The following is a 16,146-nucleotide window of genomic DNA, read 5'->3' as shown; positions in this document are numbered from 1 at the left end:
ACCCTCAGGCACTGGTGGGGGCCCTGCGGGCGGACAGATCCCCCCCCCGGGTGGAACAGAGGGGGGGGACGCAGAGCACACGGGTGCAGGTGCCCCTTGAGCACCCCTTTGAGGCCCCCCCATCCCCAGCCCTCTCCTCCTGCGAGTGACCCCAAAGCCGGGGGCTTCCCCCAAACACAGCTCCAAGGTCACGATGCCCCCACCCCCGCCCCCAATGACCCCCCCCACCCCCATGGGTGCTGCACCCCCCCCCCACACACACACACAGTCGGGGGCTCACAGACACAAACTCTTTATGTGGGGGGAGCAGCTCCCTGGAGGGGGAGAAAGGGCAAGATCCGGGGGGGGGGAGCTCCTCGAGGTGTGGGGCTCAGAAGCGGCTCCAGGGGGGTCCTCAGTGGGGCAGCTCGTGCGGGATGAGCTTGTAGTGGGCGCCGCAGGAGGGGCAGCGCTGGGCCTCGCCCTTGTGCAGCCAGAACCAGACCACGTAGCTGTTGTCCTCTTCGCCTACGGAGGGAGAGCAGGAGCGGACGGACACAGGCCCGGGGAGGGGGGCGCGGGCAGGGAGCCGGGGGGGGGGGGGGCTGCCACTTACAGACGCACCCCACGATGCGCTTGTTGGTGATGGACGGGACGAGGTTCGGGTCCTCCTTGGTCCCCGCGTAGCGCTTCGGCCGGAACATGCTATAGGGGTCCTGCGGGGGGGCGCGGGGTGTTAACGGGGGGGCGCACCGGGACCTGCCCCCCCCCACCCCCGGAGCGAGCCCCCCCCGCACTCACCAGGCCCTTGCTCATGGCCTCCATCACTTTCCGCTCCAGTCCCGTCGCCTGCTCCTCATCGGTGGCCAGGCGGCCTGCGGGGCAGCGCGCTCAGACCGCGCTCCCCGGTTCCCCTCCGCCCTCCCCGGGCGCGGCGAGGCCGCGGCCCCCCCCCCCGGTCCCGGTTCCCCCCCCGCTCACCGGGCGCGGCGAGGCCGCGGGCGGGCGCGGCGCGGGCAGAGGCCGCGGGCAGCAGCCGCAGAGCCGCGCTCACCCGCAGTAACCTTGACGCCATGGCGGCGGCGGCGGCGGTGGCGGCGGAAGCGGAAGTGGCGGCGGGCCGGGGCTTGAGGCCGGAGCTCGGACACGCCCCCCGACAGTGAAGCCACGCCCCCCTGCGGTTGGCCACGCCCCCTGCGGTTGGCCACGCCCCCTGCGGTTGGCCACACCTCTGACCATTGAGGCCCTGCCCCTCTGCGGCTGGCTCCGCCCCTCGGTGCGGCCCCAGGGGTCACCTGGGGGGGAATGGGGACCATGGGGACACTCCATGGGATGGGGGCACGTCCAGGGCCTCGGGGGCAGGGGGGCCCCAAGGGACCGGGTCACCCCCAAGGGACAGGGACACAGTGGGGGGGCAGGGACGGTGTCCATTGGGTTTTGGGCACAGGATCACGAGGACAATGTCCGGGGCGCCCGGGCACAGGGACACCCCCCCGGGATGCCCCAGAGCCTTGGGACCAGGAGGACCTCAAGCAGTGGGGACACCCGTGGGGTGATGGGGACAACGTGTGTGCAGCTGTGGGGACAGGGACCCCCCCGAGGCACAGCGACAGCCCCGAGGGGATGGAGATGATGGCCCAGGGCCTTGGGGCCAACACACCTCGTGGTGACGAGGCCACCCCTTTGTATCCCCCCACCCCTCCTTCCCCCCCACTAACCACCCCTTGTGTTCTGAGCATTGGAAGGTGGGGGGGTGCAACCCATAACCACCACCTCCCCCTGGTGTGTGCTTGGGGCACCCCCAAACCAACCCTTTCCCAACCCAATTCCAAGGCCTGTGCAGTGCTTGGCACCCATGGGTGCTCAGGGTGTGGGGTGTGTGTGTGGTGTCGGTGCCCCTTTGCACCCCTGTGGCTGGAGAGGGCTGCACCGTGGCGGGGGGGGGCCATGGGCCGGTGCCAAGGGAGGAGGGCAGGAGGGACGGCCCCGCCGCAGCGCCGCACGGACGCGCCCGCTCGCCACCACCTCACCCCAGCCCGGGGTGCCGGAGGGGGGGGACACACAGAGGACACCCCGATCCCCGTGGTCCCCCCCCTCTCCCCGCTACCGGCCATGGGCATCCAGGGCATGGAGCTGTGCGCCGTGGCCGTGGTCATCCTCCTCTTCATCGCCGTCCTCAAGCAGTTCGGGATCCTGGAGCCCATCTCTGTGGAAGGTACCGCCCCCCCCCCCCTTTAAACAACCCTAATTAATCCTCGTTAATTAATCTATTTTCAGCCCTCCCCACACCTCGTGGGGTGTTTCTCCCCATTAAAGGACCTGTTGGGCCCATCCATAGGCCCCTTAGGGTCAAACCTGCAGGGTTTGGGGGTTCCCCACTGGCAGGGGGGGGGTGGTTGGGGGTGAAACTGAGGGTTTGTGGGTGCGGGGGGGGGGGAGCCGCAGCCTCCCCCCCCCCGCCCTGCCCCCGCCCTGCCTCGTCATGGCCCAGCCTTGCTCTGCCCTTCCCTGTGGGGCTGGGCTGCGTCCAGCCCCCCATAAACACCACATTGAGGGAGTGCAGGGACCCCCCCTCACAGAGACCCTCCTGGGGGGGCTGGGACCTTTGTGCCCCTTCAGACCCCCCCAGGCAGGGTGATGGGGGGACCCCAGCCACAGTGACCCCCAAACCCTCCCAAGGGGGGGGTCACCAATCTCCCGTCGACCTCAATCCCCCCAGAGACGGGACATGGGGCCCCCCAATTCCCATCTGGAGGAAGGGGCTCAGGGCTTCTCCTTCGCACCCTGGGATACCCAGGGGAGGAGATGGGGGCTTAACCCCCCCCGGCGGCACCCGAGGGTTTGGGGCGCTCCTGCTGCCCCAGCACTGCAGAGCCTTTCCCTGGGCCAGTTTTCCCACCCCGACATTCCCGATCCCGGCGCTGAGCGGCTCCGCGGGGGCCTCCCAAGCACCAATTATTAATGAGGCATCATTTATTAATTACCTTCCGCCGGGGCGGGAGGCAGCATTAGCGCGGCCGGAGCGAGAGCTTCCACACCCCGGGAACGCGCTGCTGGAGGCTCCTGGGGAAACCCAGGGATCGGGTGGCTGCCTCCTGGGATGTTCAACGTGGAGGTGCCCTTTTCCCCCCAGCACAAGGGGAGCGTGGGGTCCAGCAGCAGGTCCTGGGGTGGGATTGGGTGGGATGAGCCGGGAATGATGCGGAGAAGCCGCCTTGCTGGGGGCAGATGGCGGCGATGTCGAGGTGGAGCTGGCGGCCGCGCGGCACCAACCGGAGGAGCTGGAGCAGCTGCTGGCACGGACCAAGTTCTCCAGGCGGGAGCTGCGATCCCTGTACCGCGGCTTCAAGAGCGTGAGTCGGGGGGGCCTCACCCCCAGCGTGGCTGCACCGGAGCCGCGGCCTCACCCCCAGCGCGGCTGCACCGGAGCCGCAGCCTCACCGGTGCCCGCTTCCCTGCCAGGAGTGTCCCAGCGGCCTCGTGGATGAGGAAACCTTCACGCTCATCTACTCCCGGTTCTTCCCTCAAGGCGGTGAGTGCCGGGGGCGATGCCGATGGGAACAGGGGCCGGGATGCGGCAGCTTCACCGGCTCCTGCTCCCCTGCAGACGCCAGCACCTACGCGCACTTCTTGTTCGACGCCTTCGACGCCGACCGCAACGGGGCCCTCTGCTTCCAGGTGATCCATGAACTCTTCCTTTGGGATCACAGCTCTGCTCTGGCTGGAGCCGGTGCCGGGGTTGATGCCGGAACTGCGGCACCAGCTTCACCGCGGGGATTAAAAATAGCTGCGAGCGAGAATGGAAACGGGATCAATAGGGATAAAACACAGCTCCCACCGGGGCGGCCGCAAGCGCCGGTGCAGGGGGGTGAGGTGAGGTCCCACAGGGATGTTCCCACTCAAGCCCGGTTCCTCCGGCAGGATTTTGTCCTGGGGCTCTCGGTCCTGCTGCGGGGGACGGTGCAGCAGAAGCTGCAATGGGCTTTTAACCTCTACGACATCAATAAGGACGGCTGCATCACCAAGGAGGTGACACGAGGGTGGGAGCATCCCAGGGGATGGGCACTGGGGACAGAGGTGCCCGCAGCGGGAGGGTTCTTGTCACCGCTCCGTCCCCCTTAGGAGATGCTGCAGATCATGACGTCCATCTACGACATGATGGGGCGCTGCACCCAGCCCGCGCTCCGGGCCGGCGCTCCCGCGGAGCACGTGGAGCTCTTCTTCCAGGTGAGAGCGTCCCCCTCGGGCCAGCAAACACAACGGGGCCGGCACCGTGGCTGCCGCTGGGTGTGCGGCTGTCCCTGGGTCCGGTGCTGTCCCTGTCACACAATGGGGCTGTCACTGGGTCCGGTGCTGTCCCTGGGTTCGGTGCTGTCCCTGTCACACAATGGGGCTGTCCCTGGGTCCGGTGCTGTCCCTGGGTCCGGTGCTGTCCCTGTCACCCACTGGGGCTGTCCCTGGGTTCGGTGCTGTCACTGTCACACAATGGGGCTGTCCCTGGGTCTGGTGCTGTCCCTGGGTCCGGTGCTGTCACTGTCACACAATGGGGCTGTCACTGGGTTTGGTGCTGTCACTATCACACATTATGGCTTTCACTGGGACTGATGCTGTCCCTGTCACACAATGGGGCTGTCCTTGGGTCCGGTGTTGTCCCTGGGTCCGGTGCTGTCCCTGTCACCCGCTGGGGCTGTCCCTGGGTTCGGTGCTGTCACTATCACACATTATGGCTTTCACTGGGACTGATGCTGTCCCTGTCACCCACTGGCGCTGTCCCTGTCACACAATGGGGCTGCCCCTGGATCCGGTGCTGCCCCTGGGTCCGGTGCTGTCCCTGTCACCCACTGGCGCTGTCCCTGTCACCCACTGGCGCTGTCCCCGGGCCCACCCTGCCGAGCCCCATCTCTTCCCTGCAGAAGATGGACAGGAACGGCGATGGCGTCGTGACCTTTGAGGAGTTCCTGGACGCGTGCCTGAAGGTGGGGCGCTCCCATGGGCCTCACCCCCCCTGCCCCACCATGGGGGGGTCGTGGCGGCCGCGGGGGCTCTGACCCGCTCCTGTCCCGCGCAGGACGAGGACATCATGAGCTCCATGCGCATCTTCGAGGACGCGCTCTAGCGCCGCGGGAACGCGGCTGTTTTCTATTAAAGCCACAATTTGGGGACAAACCCGGGGGTTTCGGGCCTGGCCCCGGCGCTGTCATGGCGGCGCCCACACCGCGGCCGCGCTGCGTATCCTAGCAACGCCGCTGCTCCCTCCCGCTCAAGCTCCCATTGGCTGAGAGGCGGAACTCTCGGCCACTCTCATTGGCTGCACGGCCAACGCCTCCCGTTCTTATTGGCTGCACGGCCGGAGGCTACCGGCTTTCGCATTGGTGGGCCCGAGGGAGGGGCGGGGACTCGGAGCGGGCAAAGTGCGGGACGTGACGTAGGTGGCTCCGGGGAACCCCCCGGGTGCGGGGCGGGGGGGGGGTCCCGCACCGGGAGCGGGGGGGGGGGGGGGGGCGGGGACCCCCGGGATTGGCCCGGGGGGGGGGGGTGGGGACACCCTGGGGTGGGGGCTGGGGGCATCGGTGGGAGATCCCGGGGATTGGGGCTGGGGGATCGGGAGGATCCTCATGGGTCAGGACTGGATCCGCTGGGAGCAGCATGGGGCGGGGGGTCCCTGGCATCGCGGTGAGCAGGATCGGGGGGGATCCCCTGGGGCCGGGGGTACCTCGGGGCACGGCCGCTGCGGGACGCGCTCCTCTCCGGCAGGATCCCGGGATGCGCCTGGCCGGGGCCATGCGCCTGGTGAGGTTCCGCGGCCCGGGGGGCCCCGAGCCCCGCCTGGGGCTGGAGGTGGCCCCCGGCGGGGACGCGCTGGTGGATCTGAGCGCGGCGGAGCCGGCGCTGCCCCGCTCCATGCGGGAGTTCCTCAGCACCGGCGCCACCGGGCTGGCCGCGGCACAGAGGTGGGTGCCCCAGTACCCCCAGTATGGAGGTGGGTGCCCCCCATATAGATGTGGGTGCCCCCATGCAGAGGTGGGTGCCCCTGCACAAAGATGAGTGCCCCCATACAGAGGTGGGTGCCCCCGTACGGAGGTGGGTGCCCCATACAGGGATGAGCACTCCCCACACAAATGTGGGTGCCCCAATACAGAAGTGGGAGTCCCCCATACGGAGGTGGGTGCCCCAGTACAACGGTGAGTACCCCCATACAAATGTGGGTGCCCCAGTACAGAGGTGAGTGCCCCCATACAAAGATGGGTGCCCCTATATAGAGGAGGGCACCCCTGTACAGAAGTGGGTGCCCCTGTACAGAGGTGGGTGTCCCAGTATAGAGGTGGGTGTCCCAGTATAAAGGTGGGTGCCCCACACAGGGGTGAGTACCCCCATACAAATGTGGGTGTCCCAGTACAGAGGTGGGTGCCTCACACAGGGGTGAGTACCCCCATACAAATGTGGGTGTCCCCATATAGGGATGGGTGCCCTGTACAGAGGTGGGTGCCCCACACAGGGGTGAGTACCCCCATACAAATGTGGGTGCCCCAGTACAGAGGTGGGTGCCCCACACAGGGGTGAGTACCCCCACACAAATGTGGATGCCCCTGTACAGAGGTGGGTGCCCCCATATAGGGATGGGTGCCCTGTACAGAGGTGGGTGCCCCACACAGGGGTGAGTACCCCTATATAAATGTGGGTGTCCCAGTACAGAGGTGGGTGCCCCGCAGGGCGCTGGAGTCGGGGGGTCACCGGGTGCCGCGCAGCGCTGTACAGCTCCTGGCACCCGTGGGTGACCCCGAGAAGGTGATCTGCGTGGGGCTCAACTACCGCGACCACTGCCTGGAGCAGGACGTGAAGATCCCCAAGGAGCCCATCATCTTCAGCAAGTTCCCCAGCGCCATCATCGGGCCCTTCGATGACATCGTGCACCCCGAGGACAGCACCGTGAGCACCCCCGGGCCCCCAGCGCGGCCCCCGCCATGCAGTGGGTGCTCAGCCCGCGTTCTCCCCACAGGAGGTGGACTGGGAGGTGGAGCTGGCCGCTGTCATGGGGAAGAAGGGGCGGCACATCCAGGTGAGCCCCGGCCCCCTCCTTCCCGTGGGTCTCGGGTTGTGGCCCCACGTTAAGCGGGTCCCCATTGTCACCCCCCAGGAGGCGTCAGCGATGGAGCACGTCGTGGGCTTCATGGTGGCCAACGATGTCAGTGCCCGGGACTGGCAGATTAAGAGGAACGGGAGGCAGTGGCTGCTGGGGAAAACCTTCGACACCTTCTGTCCCCTGGGGCCAGCCCTGGTCACCAAGGAGGCCGTGACGGGTGAGGATGGACAGGGATGGGATGGGCCAGCGTACAGGGATGGAGACAGTGATGGAATAGAGATGGGGACAGTGATGGTATGGGGACTGGGATGGGATGAGGTACAGTGATGGGATGGGAATGGGATAGGGATGGGGATGGGATGAGGTACAGTGATGGGATGGGAATGGGGACAGCGATGGGATGGGGATGCGATGGGAATGGGGATAGGGCACAGTGATGGGACAGGAATGGGGCACAGGCTCTTCCCTGACAGACACAAGAGGCAACAGGCACTGATTTGCCCCAAAAGCTCCATGTTTTCCCTACATGGGGGGGTTGATGGTGGTGGTGACCCCTCAGCTCCCCCCATGTCCCCTCCCTGCGGTGACACCTCCCCTCGCTCCCCACAGATGTCCACAACCTGCGCATCAGCTGCAGCGTCAACGGGCGGGTAATGCAGGACAGCAGCACCAAGCAGCTCATCTTCCGCCTGCCCAGGCTCATCGCATGGGTGTCCCGGTAAGGGGGGGGCCGGCGGCACCGGTACCACCCCCAGGGACCATTGTGACACCTCCTGTCCGCCCCCAGCTTTGTCACGCTGGTCCCTGGGGACATCCTGCTCACAGGAACCCCTCCGGGGGTGGGCGCCTTTCGGAAGCCCCCCGTGTTTCTGAAGGTGAGGAGAGAGGGGAGGTGCTGGGGAGGGTTTTGGGGGGGCAGAACGGGGTGTAAAGGCCCCCATGGAGGGGCTGGGGGGTGCCAGTGTCTCCCTGCCCCTCGCAGAGAGGAGACGAGGTGCGGTGCGAGATCGAGGAGCTGGGGGTCATCTGCAACAAGGTGGTGTGAAGATGGAGACAGGACCTCATGCCCCGGTCCGGCTGCTTCCCCCCCCGCCCCAGAACACCCTTGTGGGGCTCAATAAAGCAGGAGCCGGGGCAGGATGCTCCTAGGGCTGGATGAACTGCTGGATGAAGGCTTCCAGCCTCTCCCGGTTGGCGCTGGAGTGGAAGGGCTGGGCGAGGTGGAGCAGAGGGCAGGGGGGGCCCCCCACCTCCTCCAGCACCTATGGGGGGCAGATGGGGTGTCACTGTGGGGCAGCAGGAGGTGCGCGTGGGCTGGCGGAGCCCTCGGTGCTTACCCCCATCTCCTTGAAGGTCTGCAGAGAGCTCAGGGCCAGGCTTCTGTTGGGGAGCTCTGGAGGCAGAGAAAGCCTTGAGGGTCCCCCCCAAATCCCACAGCTTGGTTTGGGATGTGGGGGGGTGACCCCAAAAAGCAGGAGAGAGGCCCCGTGCACCCCTCAGCTCACCAGAGCCCTCCTTGGCCAGGAACTGGAGCAGCTCCTCCACGTAGGCTGCCTCTGTGTGAGGAGATGGGGGTCAAACCCAGCACCCCCAGCCCGGGGCTGCAGCTCTGCCTCGGTTGCCCCAGAGCCCAGCAGGGTTGGGGGGGCCGGAGGAGCAGTTTTCCCCCCGGGGGGGGCTCTCACCTGGCTGGGGCCAGCAGGTTTGCCCCAGGAAAGCCACGGCTCCGGCGTAGGCGCCCAGCACGGGGCTGAGGAGCCGGCAGAGGAAGAGGAGGAGGTGGGGAGAGCCCTGGGGCTCCCCGAGCTGGACAGGGGGAAGCAGAGCTCAGTGCAGGCACCCTCACCCCGCGGGGGTGATGAGGGACCCCCCCCCCCTCCCCGGACCTTGAAGCAGCGGCACGGGGGGGCCTCGTCCTCGCTGTCGCTGTCACTGAAGTCCATCCTGGGCTGTGCCTGGCGCCGGCTGAAGGCCCGCGGGGCCGTGTCGCACACCCGGTGCTCGCCCTCCGTCTGCGGGGACAAGCCGGGCCCTCCGGAGCCACCCTGCAGCAGCCCCGTGTCCCCTGCGGGGACCCCAGGCCCTCGTCCCCTTCCCCAGAGGGGCTGTGGGGGGGCACCCACCTCCTCTGGCTCCAGCAGCCCGCACAGGAGGAGCTTGTCCACGATGTCCTCGCTCCAGCAGCCCAGGGGCTGGCAGGGCTGGGACAGGAGGAGGAGGAGGAGGAGGGAGAAAGGGGCTGGCTGGTGCCCACCCCACCAAGCCACGCAGGGGCCACCGTGGTGCGATGGCGATGCCACCCCGTGCCACCAGCCCCTACCCGGCACCCCAGCAGGTTTGGGGGCAGCAGCTGAAGCAGCTCCAGGGTCTTGCAGTGCAGCTCGTCCTGGCTGAAGATGATGCTGGAGGCTCCGGTGGTGGGCTCCAGGAAGGGCAACACCTCCGCCAGCAAGGCTCGGATGGCACAGGCTGCAGGGATAACAGTGTCACCGGTTGTCCCCGTGTTACCGGTTGTCCTGGTGTCACCCACTGTCCTGGTGTTACCGGTTGTCCCAGTGTCACCCATTGTCCCGGTGTCACCGGTCCCACTCTACACCTCGCTCCTCACCCCCCACCGCCTCGCTGGCAAAGATGGGCAGGATGGCAGCGCTGTGGTGGCCCAGCTCCATCCAGGTCTCTGCCGAGGCCTCAGGGACCACCAGGATGTCACCGAGGGGGGAGAGGTGGTAGAGGCGGAGCCGTGCCCTGAGCAGGATGAGGCTGTGCTGCACCAGGGCACGGAGCTGCCCCGAGAAGCCCACGTCCCGCTGGCGCAGCAGGATCTCCTCCAGCAGCCAGGCAAAGTCCTGCATCAGCCGGGAGAGGAAGACGCCCTGGAGGAAGAGGAGGATGCTCCTTGCATGGAGCTGGGAATGTTGCTCCAACAGGAAGAGACGCCTGGAAGCGAAGCTCTCTGCCTCACCTCCCGGTACTTGTGCAGCAGCAGCGCGGAGGTGATCCCCACGGACATGATGGCGGAGCAGGACACGCTGTCTGGGAAGGAGGGATGAAGGAGAGGGATAACTGGGAATGAACAGCACAGCCGAGGGGCGACCCTGCATGGACAGGCTGAGGATGGACCCCGCCACCCCTCACCGCTCAGTGAGTGCAGGCCCAGGTTGGTCACCAACATTTCCTCTGGTGCCTCTGAACTGGTGCCCGTTGTGGAGCCAGGAGCGCAGACCCCGGTATTCCTGGCATCCAGCTGGCTGGGCCTGTGGAAAATGGGGTGAGAGGGGTGAGGAAGTGCAGCCGGGAGCCCTGGAGGCTCCGTGCTGCCTGAGGCCGGGTCCTGCTCACCACGTGCCGAGGATGCTGGGCAGCAGCTGCAGCTCCTCCGGCTTCCCTGCGTGCCTGCCACGGCTTTTGGCCATGAACTCCTGGGCACGGGGATGAAGGAGCTGTCGGTGTGCACTGGGGGATCACTGAACTGATGGGATCCACTGGGGCTCCCCATAGAGACGGGCTCACCAGATCCCCTGACACCCCCCCCACCCCGCCCCGTCCCGAGGCTCCAGCCCCACTGCCATACCTGTAAGGAGAAGGGCTGGGCAAAATCCACCCGGACACAGCCGAGGTTCCGGCCCAGCGCCCGCAACGCTGCCCAGAGGCAAGCACCGATGCCGAGGGGCTGAGCACCGCGCTGGGGGGACCGAGACGTTACTGGGGTGCATGGGGGTGATGTGGGGGCTGCACCCACCCTGGCAAAGACCCCCTCACCGCTGCCTCCGGCTGGGATCCACCGGGGACCACGTCGTAGCCGATGCCCACCGGGACGAGGAGGACGTCGGGGACGACGCCGGCGCGCACGGCGCCCTGCACCAGAGCCAGCCAGCGCCAGGCCGAGGCCGAGAGGTGCAGCGGCACCGCGGGCTCCTCCAGGAAGATGAGGAGAGGCTGCCGGCTCCTCAGCACCTCCTCCATGTACTGCGGGGGGAGCGGGGTGAGGCTGGGGGGCACCCGTTGGCACCCACGGCTTGGGCAGCCCCTGCCCGAGACGCCCCCGAGCACACCCAGCACCCGGAGCTCAGCACCCACCGCAGCCAGCACAGCCCCCGGGAGCGCGTCCTCCGGGTCGCTCCGTGTCTGCTCCATCCCTGCAGGCAGGAAAATCCCTCCGAGGCGGCGGAGCAGGGATCTGCAGGGGGACAGGAGACAGCCGGCACTGGGCCGTGTCCCGCTGGCTCCCCACCATGAGTGCCCCACACCGGTGCGTGCCGGGCCTTACCGGAGGCGAGGGCTGCAGCCCTGGGCGCCCACCGTCACCCTGGGCACCCCCAGCCCCTGGGAGAAGAGGACGAAGGAGAGGAGCGGCCCATCCAGCTGGGATTTGTGCGTGGAAAGGAAAACCAGCGGCACGCGGGGCTGCAAGGGAGGCGCGGGGCTGAGTGCAAGGGGTGCCGGTGGCGCGGGGCCGAGGGCGGCTTCACCGGGTGCCCACCGTGCTGGCTGCCCTCCGCACCATCTCCAGCTGCCCCCGGTGCAGCTGCACGCTGAGGAACAGGCGGCTCAGGAGCTTCAGCAGCGCCCAGTGGCAGATCCTGCAGGAAAAGCAGGGAGGGAAGAACCCCCCCCCCCCGAGGCCACGGTCCCCCCCGTTCCCTGCCTCGGTTTCCCCACCCAGCAGCAGAGGAGCAGCAGGGGAAGGCTCAGCCCCACACAGCAAATAAACTGCTCCATCCCGGAGGGAAGGAACTGCTCCCTTTGGCTTTGCTTTGCTCTCCACCCTCCCAGGGGGGGTTGCTTTAATCCCTCCCTCCTCTGCCCCGCTGTCACATTCCCTGGAAGGAATCCGGGGGGAAATGCCCCCAGGGAGCTGTGAGGGACCCAAAGGGCAGCCCCCAAAGGGTCCTCCTGCACCCCTCAAAGCACCCCGGTGTTTCCCACAGCATCCCCCTGCATTCCCAAAGAGACGGCACCAAGCACGGAGCCATCGCTCAAAGCCCATCCAAAAGGGGCTTAATAAAGAGCGCCAGAGCCCTGGAGTGGAGGGGAAGGACTGGGAGCAGCCCAGCCGGGAGCTGGGATCGCTCCAGGAGGAGGTGGGAAGTGGCAGGGAAGGGGGATCACAGCCAGGGAGGGAGCCCAGACCTCAGCATGAGCAGGGAGAGCGGGGCCTGGATGTCACCCAGGAGCTCCAGGATCTTCTCCTTCCATCCATCATCCCCTGCCGGGCCACGGCCGGGAGCAGCATCCTGCACCCTGCGGAGGGATGGAGGAGGTGGAAGCATCCCATTGAACCCACGCTATCCCCGGACCCCTTGCTCCAGCCACCCAATGGGATCCCACAGGCCTGGGGGTGCTGCAAGGGGGGGGAGCCCCTCCGCCTGCTCCCACCTCCTGCTGCGGCAGATCCGTGCTGGGAGGTCTCCAGGGGTGTCAGCGGGAGCCGTCCAGGAGCAGGCAGCGAGGAACCCGCAGACCCTGCGCACCAGCCAGCCCCGGAACCTGCGCACGGGCACACGGAGCCGTGGCTGCTCCAGGGCCGGAGCCTTCCCTGCCCACGTTACCGCTCCTGGGCCAAAGGAAAAGGCTTGGGACGAGCGCAGCCCCCGAGCGGGGAGGGGATGGAGCATTGGGGAGAGGGGACTGGGAGCGTGCGTGAGCCTGTCCCTGCGCCGGAGCCAGCGGGAGAGGGAGGCTTCCAGCCTCCCAAACAGCTCCTCCTTGGAGCCGCTACGGAGCAAGGCTGATGGAGAGGCATCCCCAAGCCTCCTGCAGCACGGGAAGGGGTTTCCATGGGGATTGGGAATTCCCTGGGGAATAAAGCACCGTTTATCCCCCGGCCTCACCGCGTGTCCTCCTCCGTCACCCGGCTGATGTCCTGGAAGCCGAGGGAAGGGAAGTGCTCGGAGCAGAATCCATCCTGGAAGCAAGGAGGGAAAGGGTATGGGGGGGGGGGGGGTTGAGCCCCACATCTCCAGTGCCCCCCCACAGGCACCCGAGCCCCTCGGGATGCATCCCAAGATCCCCAGTTCTCCGGGCTCGCTCCACGAGGCTCTTACCCAGCTCATGGGGGCGCAGGTCTGGCAGCAGCGCCCCGCGTCTGGGCGGCACCTGCCCAGGAAGGGCAGCACGACCTCCACCCTCCGCCCCGCGACACAGAGCCAGCTTCTCATCTGCGGCAACAGCCGGGGCTCCGGGAATGCCGAGCGGGGCGAATTCCCCTCCGAGCACCGAGCAGAAAGCCCCGGATCGGCCAGGACGGAGATCGAGGCGGGGGTCACCCACTCAGACCCGGATCCCCTGGGATCAGCACTCGGGAAGGCTCCAGCAGCAGGTTCCGTGCAGGGATGAGCCCTTGGAGCGGAGCAGAGCTGTGGGGACACAGAGCAAGGGGGGTCAGTGGGGGGGCACAGGGACACCGCAGGCCCCTCGTCCCCATCCCATCAGCCCAGGAGCAGAGCCGTGGGGCAACGGCGCCGGGCAGGATGTGACCCGCGGGGTGCTGGTGGCGTGGGGGCAGCGGGGCCACCCCCGTGCTGGGGGTCCCCTCCGTGCCCACCCTTGCCCCCCATGGGTCCTGTACCTCGGGATGGGGCTGTCCTGGTGGGACACAGCCCTGGCTGTGGGGGGACCAGAGGGGCTGGGATGCTCCAGGATCCTGGAAAACAGGAGATGGGAATGGGCAGAAGGGGTCAGTTGGGAAGGTTTAGACCCGTGTCCTACTTGTGGGGTGGGTAACACACCCCATAGAGGCCCCAACACCCCATAGGGATTGGAGGGGGGGTTACGGGTCCCACATGGACTCGATATTCCCTATGGAATGTTGGGTGGGGGGGAATCACAACCCTCAACACCCCTTACAGAGCCCTGGGGGGGTAAAACCCCCCACACCCAGGCCCCACACACCCTGTAGGGTAACACCCCCCACAGCCCCTATAGGGCCTTAGAGGGGGTTATGGATCCCACACAGCCCCATAGCATGTGGATGGGGGGAGCTGCACACCCCACTCAGGCCACAGGCCCTGCATTCCCTATGGGGCCCTGGGGGGGGTTATGGGCCCCACACGGGCCCCACATTCCCTATGGGGCCTTGGGGGGGTTATGGGCCCCACACAGGCCCCGCATTCCCTATGGGGCCTTGGGGGGGGGTTATGGGCCCCACACGGGCCCCGCATTCCCTATGGGGCCTTGGGGGGGGGTTATGGGCCCCACACAGGCCCCGCATTCCCTATGGGGCCTTGCGGGAGGGAGGCAGCACCCCGCTCCCGGGCCCCACACATCCCGTGGGGCCTTCGCAGGGGCTCACGCGGCCCCGGTGGGCCCCGCACCCCCTACAGGGGCTGCGGTGGGGAGCGCGCCCCACAGCGCCCCGGGCCGGGGTCACGGCCCCGCACAGGCCCCGCGCCCCCCCCGGGCCCGCTCTCACCGCCGCCGGCCCGGCCGCTGCCTCCCGCTCCGCCCCGCACGGGCCCGGCCGGAACCCCCCGGGCCGAGACCCCGGCCCCGCCCGCGGCCTTGGGGGGCAGCCCCCGGCCCCCGCCCCCCCCGGGCACGGCCCCGGCCCCACCGCGGCCCCGGGGCCCCCCCCCCCCCTCCCCGCGGATCCCCCCCGAAGCAGCCGGGGGCGGAACGGGCCCGAAGCGGCCCCGCGGCGGGGGCCGAGGCGCGGCTCGGAGCGGGCGGGCCCGGAGCGTCCCTGGGGGGGGAGGAGGCGAGAACGGGAGGAAAGGAGCGGGGACGGGAGAGGGATGGGGGCGGGGGAGCGGGGAGCGGGGGAAAGGCAAGGGAAAGGGGGAAAGGTTAAAAAAGGGGGGAAAAGGGGAAAAAGGGAGAAAAAGGGGAAAAAAGGGGAAAAAAAGGTTAAAAAAGGGGGAAAAGGGGGAAAAAAGGTTAAAAAAGGTTAAAAAAGGTTAAAAAAGGGGGGAAAAAGATTAAAAAGGTTAAAAAGGGGGAAAAAAGATTAAAAAAGGGAGAAAAAGGGGAAAAAAGATTAAAAAAGGGAGAAAAAGGTTAAAAAAAGGGGGAAAAGGTTAAAAAAGGTTAAAAAAGGTTAAAAAAGGGGAAAAAAGATTAAAAAAGGTTAAAAAAGGGGGAAAAAGGGAGAAAAAGGTTAAAAAAGGGGAAAAAAGATTAAAAAAGGTTAAAAAAGGGGAAAAAAGATTAAAAAAGGGAGAAAAAGGTTAAAAAAAGGGGTAAAAAGGTTAAAAAAGGGAGAAAAAGTTTAAAAAAGGGGAAAAAAAGATTAAAAAAGGTTAAAAAAGGGGAAAAAAAGATTAAAAAAGGGAGAAAAAGGTTAAAAAAGGGGGAAAAAGGTTAAAAAAGGGAGAAAAAGGTTAAAAAAGGGGAAAAAAAGATTAAAAAAGGTTAAGAAAGGGGAAAAAAGATTAAAAAAGGTTAAAAAAGGGGAAAAAAAGATTTTAAAAGGTTAAAAAAGGGAGAAAAAGGTTAAAAAGGGGGAAAAAAGATTAAAAAAGGTTAAAAAGGGGAGGAAAAATTAAAAAAGGGAGAAAAAGGTTAAAAAAGGGGAAAAAAAGTTTAAAAAAGGGAGAAAAAGGTTAAAAAAGGGGAAAAAAGATTAAAAAAGAAAAATAAGACTAAAAAAGGGAAAATAAGAGAAAGGAAAAATAGGGAAAAAGGCAAGAAAAAAGGAAAAAAAGGAAAAAAGGAAAAACAAAACGCAAGAAGAAAAGGAAAAATAAGATGAAAAAGAAGAAAGACAAAAAGGGAAAAAAGGAAAATACAAGGAAAAAAGGGAAAATAAGATGAAAACACGGGGGGAAATACAATAAAAAAAGAGGGGAGAAGAAAAAGAAGGGAAAATAAGAGAAAGGAAAAATATTAACAATAAAAAGGGAGAAAGACGATAAAAAAGGGAAACAAAATATAAGAAAAAAGAAAAGATGGGAAAAGGGGAAATTTAAATTGAAGAAAAAAGGAGAAAAAAGGCAAAACACAATAAAAAAGGAGGAAAAAAGAAAAGTGAATGAAAAAGAAGAAAAGAAAACATGAAAATGGAGAGGGGGGAAGGGAACAGGCAAGGAAAAGGGGAAAATAAGACAAGAAAGGCGAGGAATAGAATAAAAAGGGGGTAAAAGGACATT

At 65.0% G+C, this 16,146-nt stretch overlaps 4 protein-coding genes across 9 annotated transcripts; 2 read left to right on the top strand and 2 right to left on the bottom strand.

The window, feature by feature from the left end:
* Positions 1-276: 276 nt before the first annotated feature.
* Positions 277-1,069, bottom strand: LOC136003541 (cytochrome c oxidase subunit 5B, mitochondrial). Its single transcript, XM_065659245.1, has 4 exons — positions 961-1,069; positions 781-854; positions 596-695; positions 277-507 (listed from the first exon to the last, which is right to left on the bottom strand). The coding sequence occupies exons 1-4, from the start codon at positions 1,052-1,054 to the stop codon at positions 395-397; spliced, it is 381 nt and encodes a 126-aa protein (XP_065515317.1). The 5' UTR covers positions 1,055-1,069; the 3' UTR covers positions 277-394.
* LOC136003542 (uncharacterized) lies at positions 966-5,145 on the top strand. The gene is made up of 8 exons (XM_065659246.1): positions 966-2,194; positions 3,208-3,332; positions 3,442-3,511; positions 3,587-3,657; positions 3,901-4,008; positions 4,102-4,206; positions 4,893-4,955; positions 5,048-5,145. Exons 1-8 carry the CDS (start codon positions 1,285-1,287, stop codon positions 5,093-5,095), a joined length of 1,500 nt encoding a protein of 499 aa, XP_065515318.1. The 5' UTR covers positions 966-1,284; the 3' UTR covers positions 5,096-5,145.
* A 187-nt stretch (positions 5,146-5,332) lies between these two features.
* On the top strand, positions 5,333-8,220 carry LOC136003540 (fumarylacetoacetate hydrolase domain-containing protein 2-like). 2 transcript variants are annotated; one of them, XM_065659244.1, is made up of 8 exons: positions 5,333-5,404; positions 5,734-5,930; positions 6,690-6,906; positions 6,977-7,036; positions 7,115-7,277; positions 7,670-7,778; positions 7,848-7,935; positions 8,043-8,220. In XM_065659244.1, exons 2-8 carry the CDS (start codon positions 5,743-5,745, stop codon positions 8,103-8,105), a joined length of 888 nt encoding a protein of 295 aa, XP_065515316.1. In that variant the 5' UTR covers positions 5,333-5,404; positions 5,734-5,742; the 3' UTR covers positions 8,106-8,220. The 2 variants fall into 2 exon arrangements, with proteins under 2 accessions (XP_065515316.1, XP_065515315.1); XM_065659243.1 differs by lacking the exon at positions 5,333-5,404 and adding an exon at positions 5,414-5,430.
* GPAT2 (glycerol-3-phosphate acyltransferase 2, mitochondrial) lies at positions 7,554-14,578 on the bottom strand. Of its 5 annotated transcripts, XM_065659238.1 has the most exons (18): positions 14,472-14,578; positions 13,629-13,703; positions 13,105-13,416; positions 12,892-12,965; positions 12,437-12,547; positions 12,191-12,301; positions 11,541-11,640; positions 11,328-11,464; positions 10,820-11,237; positions 10,023-10,742; positions 9,669-9,933; positions 9,381-9,529; positions 9,184-9,261; positions 8,947-9,072; positions 8,746-8,866; positions 8,566-8,616; positions 8,398-8,453; positions 7,554-8,322 (listed from the first exon to the last, which is right to left on the bottom strand). In XM_065659238.1, the coding sequence occupies exons 3-18, from the start codon at positions 13,216-13,218 to the stop codon at positions 8,206-8,208; spliced, it is 2,748 nt and encodes a 915-aa protein (XP_065515310.1). In that variant the 5' UTR covers positions 13,219-13,416; positions 13,629-13,703; positions 14,472-14,578; the 3' UTR covers positions 7,554-8,205. The 5 variants fall into 5 exon arrangements, with proteins under 5 accessions (XP_065515310.1, XP_065515312.1, XP_065515308.1 ...); XM_065659240.1 differs by lacking the exon at positions 13,629-13,703; XM_065659236.1 differs by lacking the exons at positions 13,629-13,703; positions 14,472-14,578 and having other exon boundaries at positions 10,023-10,093; positions 10,196-10,742; positions 13,105-13,314.
* Positions 14,579-16,146: the final 1,568 nt, after the last annotated feature.

Source organism: Lathamus discolor, chromosome 22 (assembly GCF_037157495.1).
Source record: "Lathamus discolor isolate bLatDis1 chromosome 22, bLatDis1.hap1, whole genome shotgun sequence".
In the NCBI taxonomy this organism is placed as follows: Eukaryota; Metazoa; Chordata; class Aves; order Psittaciformes; family Psittacidae; genus Lathamus; species Lathamus discolor.
Note: the sequence above shows the minus strand (reverse complement) of the source record. Positions and strands in the feature narration are given on the sequence as shown.